This window comes from Caretta caretta, chromosome 1 (genome assembly GCF_965140235.1).
Source record: "Caretta caretta isolate rCarCar2 chromosome 1, rCarCar1.hap1, whole genome shotgun sequence".
Taxonomy (NCBI): domain Eukaryota; kingdom Metazoa; phylum Chordata; order Testudines; family Cheloniidae; genus Caretta; species Caretta caretta.
In genome coordinates this window covers 137,699,009-137,715,344 of record NC_134206.1, presented here as the reverse complement: position 1 = coordinate 137,715,344, position 16,336 = coordinate 137,699,009, and the positions used below count along the sequence as shown (strand labels likewise).

Here is a 16,336-nt window from a genome sequence, read left to right as displayed (position 1 = left end):
TTTGGCAAGCATTTACATTCCTAGGCCAATGACCTAAAATAAAACCACATAGCTCCATAAACTCTTCCTGTCTAGTACACTCTCTTAGCATTAATAGACAAAAAGCAATTTTACTGGGACACAGGTTTGTCATCCTGGATCAGATCATTAGTCCATCAAGCATGGTATCCTGGCTTTATCAGTGCTAAGTATTTGATACTTTACAGGAAGACCAAAGTGTGGGGATGAGGGGGGCACCAGGCAAACTCATATTGCACCTAACATCTAGCCGTTTGTGCTATGGGCTAACAAAAGGATAAATAGAGTGACTTATAATAACAACTGTATTATGCCTTTTACTGATGTAAGGCAAACATTTGCAACAATGAACAATCATTTGCTGCAGTTTGACAGAGGCTTAGACAAATTAATTTGAAATAAGACCTTGAGGCTAAAGCAAAGAGAGAATTGAACAATCTACACCAATTAATATATGCCAAGGCTCATCACCCAAGGAAGGGGATGGGGATCACTTCACCAGAAACTATGCAGATTTCTGTATCTTTAAATTATATTTGCTTTTTATTTTGTTTGGCTGTTAATTTCTGGTATTAAGTTAACAACGATGGAGGCTTCCCTCAAATAATGAGTATATCCTTTCTGGCCATTGAGGTCAGAGCTCAGATTCCAGAGGTCATAGTCATAGGTTAAATTTCACATTCCATAGGTTAAATCCAAGACCTACTTATAAAATTACAGGAAATTACCGTTCCAATGACACATTCTATGCTATGACCTTTAACCAGGGTGTGCTGCCAACACTTTACTAAGGGCTCTCATAAAAATCTTCACCTTTTGCCATGATAAATCTCCTGGTATGCCAGGATGTGCATGTTTGCAGAGAAGAGGTGAGGTATGGAGGAGCACAGTCATTTTCTGCTTTTACCATTAAAACAAAATGTTTTCTCATTGCCCTCATCATATTAACCAAGAAGAGTGCTTAGCAAACAGACTTAGACTAGGCTGTACCTTGCTAGAATTGTTTATACTTTTGTTTCTGAAAAAATATACTGAGTGCATTGATTGAGAAGCACAGTGTTGTGTGTATGTTGTTTGTACTTTGTATTGGATACGTTTGGTTTTTTAAATACCTTAAGTACCTACTGTATTCAAAAATCAAAAAACTCCTCGTGAATATTTTTTGTAGGCGTCCCGGGGAGGTTGTTTGTCAGGGGTGATTTAGCAGTATAGCTCCCTTAGAGGCAAGGAAATCATCCCGATCTTCTCTTCAGTTTGGTGGAGGTCTTATCCAGCATATTAACTCCTAATAGAAATTCTTAGGATCAGATTCCCCCTTCATGTACACATGCATAAATCCTGGTGGTTTCAATGGAATTTCCACACATACAATCATATAATCTAAAGCAGAATCTGGGCATACAGACCTTATTGCCAAAAGATTTGTCTGTTACAGGACTCCCTCCTCTTGCTGAGCTGGCTAAGTGTGGACCACATATGGAATTTGATGAAGATAATTGTGAGTGTATCTGTAGATGGAAATGTCCCACCGATTTTTTCCAAAATAAAGAGAACTGCAGCTGCTATTTGTGTAGGGAGAGCCAGGAGAGCTGCTCTCAGAAACACAAGATATTTCATGCAGAAACTTGCAGGTAAGTGTTTCTTCCCTTTCAATTTCACACCTCTTAACATAGCTGGGCAACATGAAAACCATGTTCTTTTCAATTAAGCAATACATATGAACTTTTAAAATACAATTCACTTTTGTAGTTTTGGGGGTAGTTGTTTTTTAACGTGTTTGCCAGTTTTCTTTGCGGTCCCAATCGGTCCCAATCTATTGATATAGTGTCATTTAATGATGAAACCAGAGGACAGGAAGTCAAGACCCTGGGTTGTATTCTCGACTCTACCAGATACTCACTGTGTGACCCAGGGCAAGTCACTTAACAAATCAGTAAAATGGAAATAATACTTACAATATTTTCCTTGCAGAAGATGTGAGGTTTGTTTAGCTAAGCACTTTGAGACCCTTGGACAATAGGTGCTACTTAAGTGAAAAGAGGAGTTGCTAATATTTGTTATGTAGTTTCTAAGCACCCTTCATGCACAGAGACATATTTGTTTCTAATATCTGGGGAACGATTTCTTTAACTATCTTATCTGAAGGCAGTGTATGGCCCAGAGGGTTTGTGATGGGATTTGGAGCCTTTCATTTCCAGGTGGTTCAGATTCAGTCCATGTCCCTTGTGACTGACAGTCATTACCATCTGACTCCTGTGCAGTGGCCTTTGGGAAATAAGTTAATAGTCTCAATATAATTCATAGCGAACAGGTGTCCATGTGACAAAAATCATCATCACATAATACCTACCATTAAATGAGCATATTTTCTCACCACCTCAGTGGAGTACTCAAGGACTTAATGGGGGTGGGAAATTAACTATCCTTTCATGCTTAGAGATAGACCCTCTAGGTCAGGGCTGAGGTACCTTGAAGCTGCGTGGGGAAGCCTGCATTGTCTGTGTTGAATCTGTCCTGTCCTGTGGATAAGCAGAGTGCTTCATTTGCAAAGATATCACTTCAGCACCATTCGGGAGTACTACATTCACATAATTTAAAAGACATTGAACTAGAGTGGCTCCTTCACTGCTCTGAAGGGGACTCAGAAGGAGGCGGGGGGACGGCTAGCTCCACAGTATTGCTCCCTCTCCTGGGATTCTCTATGATGTGAGGACTCTGCAGGATTTCAAGGTCAAGAGGGCATGAAGCAAGGAAACAGCTACTCTCTTCAGCATTGCCATCTGGTGGGCCCTTGGGTATCCACTTAGGAATCTGATTAGAAATTACTTTTCTCTTTAAAGCAACATTAACTTGGGGGCACTCTAGGGCTGCTACTGTGCAACTGCTGGGAAATTCAGGCAATGGCAAGACATCTTGTTAAAGAGAAGGGATGTCAGCAGAATGATGTGAAAGGGGAAGTCCTCCATGCAGATGCCTCTCTTTATCTAGGTTTCCCCTTTTATGTGAAACTACTGGACCTATCCATTCCATGTCTTCCCAATCTCTTCCCATGCAAGGGCATTATATTTTGGGTAAATATGCTAAGATGCTGAAAATGTTGAAGGATATACAAGTGGAGAGCTATCACATTATCATGCCCCCCTCTCTCTCTCTCTTTATTAAACAGCTGTGAGGACAAGTGCCCATTCCAACCCAGAACATGTTCAACTGCAAAGCCAGTGTGTACAAAGCATTGTCGTTGTCCAAAGGAGAAGAGAAGCTCTCATGGGTCACAAAGCAAAGAAAATCCTTGATCTAGCTTTCCCCCTCTCTCCCAGAAACACACTGCTTTGCAAAGTAGCTGTCACTGACTTTTAAATCATTAGTAAACATGGGACATCTTCCACATTAATCGCAGAAGAATGAATCCAGTCTGCATTTATTTATTAGATTATTCACTAACTATTAGTGGACCCTCTGGGTCATTGATAGCTGTCTTCTAATGGATAACTACAGTAGAAAGATTACCAGCTGTAGGAAAGGAAGAGTGGAAGGAGCCAACTCAACACTGTTATGTGGAGGATGAGACTGGTATATGTGTAGTAGAGTGAACGTCACCGTCCAGCAGTTCAGGAATTTGAACTAAATAGTCTCTGAATTCTTAGCTAGTGCATCTCTTTGGTGAAACATTCTTCAGAGCTTCAGTGTACAGAATTTGGCTTCTAATATGTTCAGCACTGAATGATTTGATCTACTGTCCAGCTTTGATTATCATTTTGAGTTTATCATACAACTACTGTCAGATGTGCCATATTTAAATGTATATAAGAAAATAAATACTTCAGTTATTCAAGCTGTTTATTATCCTATGTCATCTCAAACAAATGCATACCAAACAAAAGCAAACAAACCCACCCCACAAAAGGGTCAAGCTATGGCTTTGTTGGGTTTGTCCCCACTGGAACTGACCCCAGTCCACACCTAGCTTGGAGTAAAGACACTTGGTAAATCTGGTTGTCACAGTAGTTTGAATAAAGGATTTCATTTCCCACACCGGTGATGGGTTTCAGTTTTGGGGGGGGGTTGGCTCCTGCTGTGGTGTGTTGGTGCCCCACTGAGGTGGCCCTCACACAAATACCAAAATACCCCCAGAGATTTTTTGGGAAGGCAAATTATGTTGAGGGCTTGTTTTACTCTTAGGCTGTGATGCTATGGAAATAGAGGGTATCTTCTGAAGGCTGGAATTCATTTCACCCACATAAGACCTGAGCAATGGAGCGTTATGCAGGGCCAAGCATGGGAAAAGGCTGGGAAGCCCAATCATATGAGTCACTTAAACCTGGACTGGACAAACCTGGAGAAAATACTGTCAGGAACAACCCTACACTGGCAGTGGGATGGATTAAATAACCTAACAGATCTTTTCCAGTTCTAAATGTTATGTTTCCATATGCTATTTTCAGAAGATAGAAGCCCAGGAGGAACAGTGGAAACAAAACTGGACTGCCGGACATGACATAAGGAACAGAAACAAATCTTTGTAATGTGTGGGCTGAGCATTATTTTCTGGATTTGTACAGGCTTAACATTTGGATTTCTCTAAAAAGACAAGGGCCAGATCCTGCAGTATTTGCTCAGTCATTGGGCAAATTTCCCATTAACTTTAGTGCATAGGCACGGGAACTAGTGTTGCGGGAGGTGCTGCAGCACCCTTGGGCTGCCAGCTCTGTGCCCGGGATCCCGGCTGCTGGCCCCACACGCCCGGAGTCCCGGCCTCAGCCCTGGGGGTGGGGTGGGGTGGATAGTGGTAAAGGGGCTTGCTTTCAGCACCCCCACTATTAAAAGTGTTCCGCCACCACTGCTTTAGTGGGATTTTTATCTGAGTAAGGGATACTGGATTTGGCCCTAGACAAATGTTCTGAACAGTTACTCCCAGACCCTCTATCATCTGGCTATTGCTGGTGTACTTGTGGATTCTCCTGGCATACTCTCTTCTCCCTGATAGACTTCAAGTTCATACACCTATTCGTTATCAGACAGGTTGTCCTGGCCCCTTCTGCAGGGGATAGAAGAATGCCACCCCTCCACTTTGCTCAAAATCCAGGGATGGACATAGCCCCTCAGTTGGACTTGCTGGCAGATTAGGCAGCACTGGTCCAATAGTTATTGCAGCTTGTACATTTCCCCAATATGTCATGGAGCTGTTGGAGAAACTGCGCTTCCTGAACACCACGCTGCCTCCCATTTTGGGCCAGGGCCTACATGCACAAAACTTTGTTAGTATAGCATTGTTTGCACAGCTAAACAATTTTTTAAAAAATCAGGCAATACAATTCTATACCCAACTGATAAGGAAGAGGCATTGTTAACATTAGGTTTGTTATGATGTAATCCCAAGGAATGATACTCTTAAAAAACAAAATAATACAAAAATGAAGGCCATGATCCTGCAAAGACTTAGGCATGTGCTTTATTTTACCAATTCTGAGTCATTCCATTGACTTCCATAGGACTACTGCCAGTGTACAAAATTAAGCACCTGCATGAGTCTTTGCAGGATCAGGGCTGCCTTCTTGTCCCCCCGTCCCCATTCCTTCATAATACATAGTATCAAAGTTAACATTAGCAAAAAGAAAAGGAGTACTTGTGGCACCTTAGAGACTAACAAATTTATTTGAGCACAAGCTTTCGTGAGCTACAGCTCACTTCATCGGATGCATTCAGTGGAAAATATAGTGGAGAGATTTATATACATAGAGAACATGAAACAATGGGTGTTACCATACACACTGTAAGGAGAGTGATCAGGTAAGGTGAGCTATTACCAGCAAGGGTGGGGGGAGGGGAACCTTTTGTAGTGATAGTCAAGGTGGGCCATTTCCAGTAGTTGACAAGAACATCTGAGAAACAGGCGGCGGGGGGGAGGGAGGGGAAGAAATAAACATGGGGAAATAGTTTTACTTTGTGTAATGACCCATCCACTCCCAGTCTCTATTCAAGCCTAAGTTAATTGTATCCAGTTTGCAAATTAATTCCAATTCAGCAGTCTCTCGTTGGAGTCTGGTTTTGAAGTTTTTTTGTTGAAGAATTGCAACTTCTAGGTCTGTAATCGAGTGACCAAAGAGATTGAAGTGATCTCCAACTGGTTTTTGAATGTTATAATTCTTGACATCTGATTTGTGTCCATTTACTCTTTTACGTAGAGACTGTCCAGTTTGACCAATGTACATGGCAGAGGGGCATTGCTGGCACATGATGGCATATATCACATTGGTAGATGTGCAGGTGAACGAGCCTCTGATAGTGTGGCTGATGTGATTAGGCCCTGTGATGGTGTCCGCTAAATAGATATGTGGGCTCAGTTGGCAACGGGCTTTGTTGCAAGGATAGGTTCCTGGGTTAGTGGTTCTGTTGTGTGGTTGCTGGTGAGTATTTGTTTCAGGTTGGGGGGCTGTCTGTAAGCAAGGGCTGGCCTGTCTCCCAAGATCAGTGAGAGCGATGGGTCGTCCTTCAGGATAGGTTGTAGATCCTTGATGATGCATTGGAGAGGTTTTAGTTGGGGGCTGAAGGTGATGGCTAGTGGCTTTCTGTTATTTTCTTTGTTGGGCCTGTCCTGTAGTAGGTGACTTCTGGGTACTCTTCTGGCTCTGTCAATCTGTTTCTTCACTTCAGCAGGTGGGTATTGTAGTTGTGAGAACGCTTGATAGAGATCTTGTAGGTGTTTGTCTCTGTCTGAGGGGTTGGAGCAAATGCGGTTGTATCGCAGAGCTTGGCTGTAGACAATGGATCGTGTGGTGTGGTCTGGATGAAAGCTGGAGGCATGTAGGTAGGCATAGCAGTCAGTAGGTTTCCGATATAGGGTGGTGTTTGTGAGCATTGCTTATTAGCACCATAGTGTCCAGGAAGTGGATCTCTTGTGTGGACTGGTCCAGGCTGAGGTTGATGGTGGGATGGCAATTGTTGAAATCATGGTGGAATTCCTCAAGGGCTTCTTTTCCATGGGTCCAAATGATGAAGATGTCATCAATGTAGCGCAAGTAGAGTAGGGGCATTAGGGGACGAGAGCTGAGGAAGCGTTGTTCTAAGTCAGCCATAAAAATGTTGGCATACTGTGAGGCCATCTGGGTACCCACAGCAGTGCCGCTGATTTGAAGGTATACATTGTCCCCAAATGAGAAATAGTTATGGGTGAGGACAAAGTCACAAAGCTCAGCCACCAGGTTTGCCGTGACATTATCGGGGATACTGTTCCTGACGGCTTGTGGTTCATCTTTGTGTGGAATGTTGGTGTAGAGGGCTTCTACATCTATAGTGGCCAGGATGGTGTTTTCAGGAAGATCACCGATGGATTGTAGTTTCCTCAGGAAGTCAGTGGTGTCTCGGAGATAGCTGGGAGTGCTGGTAGCGTAGGGCCTGGGGAGGGAGTCTACATAGCTAGACAATCCTGCTGTCAGGGTGCCAATGCCTGAGGTGATGGGCTGTCCAGGATTTCCAGGTTTATGGATCTTGGGTAGCAGATAGAATACCCCAGGTCAGGGTTTTAGGGGTGTGTCTGTGCGGATTTGTTCTTGTGCTTTTTCAGAGAGTTTCTTGAGCAAATGGTGTATTTTCTTTTGGTAACCCTCAGTGGGATCAGAGGGTAATGGCTTGTAGAAAGTGGTGTTGGAGAGCTGCCGAGCAGCCTCTTGTTCATATTCCGACCTATTCATGATGTCATTAGCAAAGCTTTTCTTGTCTCTCATGTATACAGTTGGCCAGATTCCCTACAGCTGATGCAGGAATTCAAAAAATCCCTAAACCTGCTAGGCCCCTGATGGCTTGATGGAGATTTACCTGAAAGGACACCATGTTCCAGCACTGCCCTCCCTTGGGTTTCTATGGTGTAGAAGGGTAGATTTAATGGGAACCCTGCAGATGGAAGATGCACTGAATCAGTACATCCATCCTCCTACATCCCTGGCCACCACAGCCTACTTTTTGAACGGTGCTGGCTCACTCCTGTCCTTCCAGCACAAGGGAGATGGCAGCTTATTTCTTCAACAGTAAATTCCTGCGCGGGCAGATCTTCTGCCACCAAGGTCCTGTGTCAGTGTTTGTGTTGCTGGAAGCTGTCCTTTTCCATACTGCTATCCTACACGAATAGTGAGAAAACAAAACTGGAGCACGTTCCCAATATTCATAACATGCCACATAACAGCAGCATGTGGAAAAGCTGAAAAGTTTAAGCATAACACTGCAAATGCCAGTTCTGTGGGAGGTTCTTGATTATTACAGCCACAAGACGGTCCGGGTGTTGCAAACACCATGGCAAAGACCATAAATCCTCCATGTGGAAAACAAGGACTAAAAGGAAAACACTGACGGGATCCTTTGTTGCAGATGGAAACACAAGCAGATATGTAATGACAAGAGTTTGATGAGGATTTATAAAAACCCTTTGAGGATATTTTATTTGACAGATACTGGAAATGATCCATTTTGAAATCTTTAATGTACCATAAAAATAAAATGCTTTTTATATATCAACTTTCATACCAATATATTATAAAATGCTTTACAGAGTTCATAATAGAGATTTAGTATAACAATGCAGAAGACTTAAATGAGGCATGTAAAACTGATGGCAGATCTGTATTTTGATGGATGTCGTTAGCTCTTCCTATGACTAAAAGACCTCCACTGCAAAAAGGTTGCTTGAACAGAGGAACATCTCTGTCTGAAATTTGACATGCCTTTTACTACTGTGTTCAGCCTGCATTGCTTTTCAAACATATGGACCCTGATCTACAGATCTCATAACCAGAGTAAGAATTCTAAACTTTCCTGTTATAATATGTCATCATTTTTACATAATCAGAACTGTCTACATCTGGATTCTGGCCTTTTCAGTTCTCCTCTATACATTAATATGTACATTAAGATTCAATACGTTTAAATAATAATGGCTAATTCCTCATAAAGCCAATATGAAGTTTGATTAGAACACCAGTAATTACTGACTAACCCTTTCACATCTTCCATGTGTTTTTCTTGGACTGAATGAGAAACATAATAAAGTTTCAACACTGATGCATCTCCCACCTTTGAAACAGTCTGAAAAGTATTGTCCGCTCATGAAAAATTTACCTAAATTCTGGAGGGACAGAAGCATGTGTTCTGCCTACGTGGGGAGATGACAATGAAGAACTCCAACCAAATCTGGTAAGTATAAATAACCTACTTATTTCAAAACAATCCATACTTTGTATACTTGTAGAAGGGCCTGCAGCACATGGAATATGCAATAGAAAGCTAAGAGATCATTAAAAGATGATTGTTTTTTAAACAATATTGCAGTATCTATCCCTGTTCCTCATGCCCTCTCCACTTGTGGATCTCCAGCTCTGTAGTATTCGTTCCCCGGCCCATTCTGCAGACTATGCAGAGTTTGGGATTTGAAAGTAGAAGAACATGAGGGGCAGGATGGGCACGGTCTGCATCATCTCCTCCACCTCAGACTTGTGAGGATTCCTCACCTAAATTAATACTGACTACCACCATCAATGCAGGCCTACTCACATTCCACAACCTCCCCTGAAGGAGCTGTCCAGAGCCACTGTCCAGTACAAAATACCTTGAAGACTAGAGAGAGGAATGGACAGGGAGATACTGTGGCAGCAGAGATGGTCATTCAAGGCTACTATTGTATGTGGATATTAGTCTGATTCAGAAAGCTGAATAGCATCTGAATGTAAGGACGCATGAATTAGACTAGCAGCCTATTTGTCCATCCCTTTCAAACAAGAAAATTAAAATGATGGTGTTCTCATGCAAAAGATCTGCTTCTCTTCCTTCTTCCACTGGTGTAAATCAAGAGGAACTTTGTTTAAATCAGTAATTACACTGAGGTGGCTACATTAGTGTAAACAAAAGGAGAATCAAACCTGCCGGAGCAGGTTTGAGTTACCTTCTCCAGGCAATGGGACTTGTCTTTCAACTGCAAAACATGATAGAGGCTATCACCTGGTAATCATATAGATTTTGGATTCTAGCTGGGAATTACCACATGTGTAACTACAAGTGGGTAACAAGGCACATGAATCTATGCTACTTACATAATCTATTCTGCACTGAATGATAAACAAACCAGGATGTACAAATGATGTCCTGTCATCCATTTTCCCTCTGTCAGCCTCCCATATCAATAGTTACAGAAAACATCAACAAGAGGTTTTAACTCGGAGGAAAAAAATCTGGTTTACATTAAATTTAAAAGGAAACTGTTCCCAGTCAGTTAAGTATGATGGGTGGTGTCAGCACTTGGCATCCCATCTCCCAATACCCTTTTTTTATATTCTTACCATATTTTACAATGCCCCTAATTTTTAAAGGCCCTTCATTGGGATGACCCCTCCCTCTAGCAGAGGAAACCTGGAATCTCTTTCTTCCAGACCATGCCAGCATTTTTCCTTGGAAAGCAATGTAAGATGCCCTCTGCTTCTCAGGGGCTGAGAGCATTGATCCTCTGCAGAACAGCAAGTGCTGCCAGGTTTCTGAAGAGCCAAATCTAACATACTTTAAAATGTTTATAATTGGATGGTCAATGACTCCCTGATTCTACATTGTTAGATTTTTTTTAAAATGTGATATTTGGTTGTTGAGAAATAATCTAAGGTTGGGTGACAAGATAGCAATAGATCAGGAAGTGTTTCATCTAGTTTCCTGGCCTGGAGTGTGCTTGGTTACAGTGGCGATTCTTTCTTTATGAAGACTCTAATTCTAATGTTTGGTTTATTTGCAGTTATTTCACAAGCCCAGGTGAGAATGTGATGAACACTAAACTGATTAACCCATCACATTCTCTCTCATCACACTCACCCAACCCGTTATCTGAATCCACGGACACTGTTGCAGGGTAAAGTATCTATCTAGGGTTTTGTATTGAGTACATCACCTAAATACCTAAACTAAGTTACTCCCCTGGAAAATTATATCTGCATGGCAACATCCCTAGTGGATTTCATGGAGGACTTTACTTTTCTTTCTTTCCCGATAAAGAATTACTTGCTTGTTATGAATGAACCTTACTGGTAAGCATAGTGCATTACTACTGAGAATAATCCCAAGGAAGTTAATTAAAAGGGGGATGGACCCTGTTGACGTGAACACTACTCAGAATTGGAATGGATGTTCAAACATGATTGTGCAATATTTGTCCAGCTCTATTCTTGAAGCAAAAAAGAAATTATATAAATACTGGTTTCAGAGTAGCAGCCATGTTAGTCTGTGTCCGCAAAAAGAAAAGGAGGATTTGTGGCACCTTAGATTTGTTAGTCTCTAAGGTGCCACAAGTACTCCTTTTCTTTTTATATAAATACTGTATTACAAAGCAGAGCTCACCAAATTAATAAGAACTGTGAAAGATTTGTTTACTAGATGTTACCCATTTAATGAACTGTAACATTTTTTTAATTGGATTACAAATGTGCTATTTATCAAAAGACCTTTTAAATCCATGTAGTCTATCTCCAATCTGGGATTATCCTGTGTATCCTTTTAAAGAAATACTTGTTTCACTTTTTATTGATTTTTAAAGTTACAATTGAGTACTCGTTTTTTATAAAGTAGGCTAGCTTTTAACCAACTGGCTAAATTTTTCACTTCTGCCCTTTAAGATTACATAGTTCATGATACAGTATATATATATATATATATATATATATACTTTTAGATGGGAAATACAGTTTGCTCTTAATCCAAGCTCTGTAGAAGGCATCCAAGATGCTACAGCAATGGGTACCTCAAATGCATGTAGTACTAGTAATAATGAATTTAATAATCTTTGCACGTTCAGTTAGATAGTTGAAGGAAATAACTATAATATATCACATTGTCACAGAGTCCTTTCACACGGCTGCTGGGTTTACACAACTGCATTCAAACCTAGGCAGGCAGTGCCTTGATTCACAACACACTTGAATCAGTAAATTTTAAGGCTCCTCTAGCTCCATCTATTGTTCTAACAGCATTTTCCCTAATTTATACGAACAAACCACTTTCGTTAACATTTTAATGCGAGAACCATCTTAGAGTTTTTGCCATTTATTTTGTACTGATTTTATGGCATTAATTATAAGGATTATTTTTCTAAAGGGATGATGTCTAATATTGGTTATTTAAATTCAAAATCTGATTTATCACAAAAATAATTATTTTGTAAGATTGGCCTTCCTGGATCTGTGCTAACATTGTTGATGCACAAATGGGGAAAAACACGTGTCCAATCTGTCCAGTTTGGGTCCAGCTCCAGGACTAGGGAGCTGGAGGTTTAGATCTGTACCCTCTCTGCAAGTTAACACTCACAAAGCCGTTATTAGGGTGCTCTAAAAGGTCCAGTGAAGAAAAGTGAGCAAAGAAAAGTGTAGGCTGAATATTGGGCCAAATTACATAACAAGGCACATTATCAGGATCTGATCCTGAAGTCTTCATGGGGGAGGACTGGGCCTTCAGATTTTGGAATGGTCTCAGCACACTGAGGGGAACAATCCTACACTGGCAGGAAGCTAGACAAGGTGACCCAATAGGTAGCTTCCGTCTCTAATTCCATGGTTGAAAAAAATATATAAGTTCAGCTGCATTAGAAACAGTGGATGGCAAGGAGCTGGCGGGGATCTGAGTTTGCAGCGTGGAAAAAAGATAACTTATTTTCAGGACTCTGAGAGGGCATTTCAAACCAGCGAAATAAGTACATTTTTACTATGTATATGTGTCATTTTATCCATGGACTGTGCTGCTTAACCCCTTGGTTGGTTATTTAAAATCTTACACTAAAGTAAAATCTTGTCTGTGTCCATGAGGTTTTATTATCTACTAAGTCAGAAGATTTACAGGTGGGATTTTAAGGAAAAACAAGTGTTTGGATATAATGTCATTATCCTTCTTGACCAATTGTTGGGCTGTGTCAAGTATTTGACCGGCTCTACATCTACAGCAATGAGACTCAGACTGCAGTGGTTCAGGAGCCAAATTAGTGATCAACATTACCCAAAAGAACCACAGTAGTGTAAATTCATTGTTTCCTTTATTCTCTCTCTCAAATTCTCACAGCAAAATGACTGACCAAGTATTATTATTTTATGAATTACAATTGGTTAATGATCAAGATGCTTTTACTATGTTGTTTAATAATTAAATCACACAGTTAATATCACATCCTGCAAAAAGTTGCAGGAGACCCATTAAAGAGCCACTTGTGGCTTGCGAGCCTTAGTCCGAGTACCACTGATCTACAGAAATAATGCAGCACCAGTCAGCCTAGAGTGTTACAGTAACCTATTATTCTCACACTTTCAAAAATTGCTAACGTGGACAGTTTCTTCTCTCAACGTCATCTCAGGCAGCAATGCCAAAAATCTCCACTCTCTATTACTATAGAATACGTCCAGCCAGAAACACAAAATGAAAACCAAGAACAGTTTACCTTTCACTTCAGAGTAGAGGCACAAAATATCAATTCCCTCTTCACCTCAGAGCAGAGGCAAAGCTATCATGACCACAGACCAAAAAACCTATTTTTTCCTCATATGCCTCTTCGTTGTTCTTTACTACATCCTGCTCAGCTTCACCTAACAATCTTGTTCCATACCTGGCATTTAAGGCCCCGATACTCCATTGTGGGACTATTCACAGTAGTAAAGTCAAGCATGTGCATTTAAGTGTTTACAGAATTGGGGCCTAAACCAATCTCTATAGGGCAGAGCCCATCAGCTTTCTTCAGTCCAAGGAAGAAATTTAACTTCCTTGATGCCAAACTCTGAGGACAGTACGTACAGCCCATCACAACTCCATTTGATTTTATATGATTCTTTATTGGTGCATGTTTGCTACAGTGCTGTAGTATAGATGTCAGGAACATCATCACTTGGGCCTGGTCCACACTATGAGTTTATTTCGGATTTAGCAGCGTTAAATCGAATTAACCCTGCACCCGTCCACACAACGAAGCCATTTTTTTAGACATAAAGGGCTCTTAAAACCTATTTCTGTACTCTTCCCCAATGAGGGGATTAGCACTGAAATCGACATCACCGTTTCAAATTAGGGTTAGCGTGGACGCAATTTGAAGGTATTGACCTCCGGGAGCTATCCCACAGTGCACCATTGTGACCACTCTGGACAGCACTCTGAACTTGGATGCACTGGTCAGGTGTACAGGAAAAGCCCTGGGAACTTTTGAATCTCATTTCCTGTTTGGCCAGGCGAGCTCATCAGCACAGGTGACCATGCAGTCCCAGAATCGCAAAAGAGCTCCAGCATGGACCGAACGGGAGGTACTGGATCTGATTCCTGTATGGGGAGAGGAATCCATGTTATCAGAACTACATTCCAAAAGACGAAATGATAAAACATTTCAAAAAATCTCTGAGGCCATGAGGGACAGAGGCTACAGCAGGGACGCAACACAGTGCCGCGTGAAACTTAAGGAGCTCAGACAAGTGTACTAGAAAACAAAAGAATCAGACGGACGCTCTGGGACAGAGCTCCAAACATGCTGCTTCTACGTTGAGCTGCATGCAATTCTAGGGGGGGCCGTCACCGCTACCCCACCCCTGTCCATGGACTCCAATGATGGGGTACTCTCCACCATGCCTCAGGATTTTGCGGACCGGGAAGATGAGGAGGAGGAGGACGAGCTAGAGGAGAGCACACAGCACGCTGTTCTCCCTGATGGCCAGGATCTTTTTATCACCCTGACTGAAATACCCTCCCAACCCAACCAAGCCGGAGAAGGGACCTCTGGTGAGTGTACCTTTTAAAATATAATACATGTTATAAAAGAAGCGTTTTTAATGATTAAGTAGCCCTGAGGACTTGGGATGCATTCGTGGCCAGTACAGCTACTGGAAAAGTCTGTTAACGTGTCTGGGGATGGAGCAATAATCCTCCAGGGACATGTCCATGAAGCTGTCTGGAGGTACTCTAAAAGCCTTTGCAACAGGTTTCTGGGGAGAGCAGCCTTATTCCGTCCTCCATGGTAGGACATTTTACCACGCCATGCTAGAGGCAAGTAATCTAGTATCATCGCATGACAAAGCCTGGCAGCGTATGGTCCCGGTGTTTGCTGGCATTCAAGCAACATCCATTCTTTATCTCTTTGTGTTATCCCCAGGAGAGTGATATCGTTCATGGTAACCTGGTTGAAATATGGGAATTTAATTAAGGGGACATTCAGAGGTGGCCGTTCCTTCTAGGCTGTTTGCCTATGGCTGAAAAAGAAATCCTCCCCGCATTTAGCCACGAGATGGGCGGGGAGGGCGGGGGGGAGCATTGGCGCTGAGTTGTTCACGTTTGGCTAGCAGGGATCTTCCCTGATACCAGCCACACAGTGGGGTGAGGGGTAAAGCAATCATCCCAGAGAATTGGATGCGGGGTTGGGGGGTTAGTTTGGTTTCTGCTGCTGCATGTTAACAGGAAAACCGCAGCACTAAATTGCCAACTCAACATGCTTTGCTTGGTATGGGAGAGGAGGGCGCTGCTGTTATGAAGGTTGCAGAAGCCGAAAGACTATGGCTTACCATGGCCGCCTGCAAGCCGAATTCTGTTGCCCAGCACTGCATGTATGATCTCGAACACCAAAGCCACAGGCACTCAATATAAGATGCAAAATGTGACCTTGTACCAAAATCACGTCCTATGTAATGTGAATAGTGTTGTTCACCTTAAAAAAGTATAGCCATTGTTCTGTAAAATGTATCTTTTTAAATACTTCACTCCCCTTTTTTCCCTCCAGCAGCTGCAAATGTTTCAAGCCTCCCTCCTCCGACCTAAAGGCGATCTCAGATAAGGCAGCGAAAAAAACGCACGCACTATGAAATGTTCTCTGAGCTCATGCAGTCGTCTGGCACTTACAGAGCTCAGCAGAATGTGTGGAGGGACACAATAGCAGAGTACAGGAAAGTGGCTGATGAACGTGAGGAGAGGTGGTGGCAGGAGGATCAGAGGAGGCTTGATGCAACACTGGGGCTTCTGCGGGATCAAACGGACATTCTCCGGCATCTGGTGGAGGTTCATGAACGGCAGCAGGATCACAGACTGCCGCTGCAGCCCCTGTTTAACCGCCCTCCCTCCTCCCCTAGTTCCATAGCCTCCTCACCCAGACGCCCAAGAACACCGCGGGGAGGCTCCGGGCACCCAACCACTCCACCCCAGTGGACAGCCCAAGCAACAGAAGGCTGTCATTCAACAAGTTTTGAAGTGGCCTTTTCCTTCCCTCCTACCCTCCTCCTACACCCCCCCCCCCGGGGCTACCTTGTGAGTTATCTCCCTATTTTTATAATCAATTAATAAAGAATACATGTTT

General features: G+C 42.4%; 2 protein-coding genes across 2 annotated transcripts in view; both read left to right on the top strand.

The window, feature by feature from the left end:
• VEGFD (vascular endothelial growth factor D) overlaps positions 1–3,850 on the top strand; it is a 33,621-nt gene extending 29,771 nt beyond the window's left edge. Inside the window, exons 6-7 of the mRNA XM_048861552.2 lie at positions 1,454–1,649; positions 3,185–3,850. Of these exons, the coding sequence (XP_048717509.1) occupies positions 1,454–1,649; positions 3,185–3,311 (323 nt within the window). The 3' untranslated portion in view covers positions 3,312–3,850. The remainder of the gene's footprint in view (positions 1–1,453; positions 1,650–3,184) is intronic.
• A 5,108-nt stretch (positions 3,851–8,958) lies between these two features.
• PIGA (phosphatidylinositol glycan anchor biosynthesis class A) overlaps positions 8,959–16,336 on the top strand; it is a 31,057-nt gene continuing 23,679 nt past the window's right edge. Inside the window, exons 1-2 of the mRNA XM_075131462.1 lie at positions 8,959–9,198; positions 10,778–10,891. The gene's annotated coding sequence lies outside the window, so the exon portion shown is untranslated. The remainder of the gene's footprint in view (positions 9,199–10,777; positions 10,892–16,336) is intronic.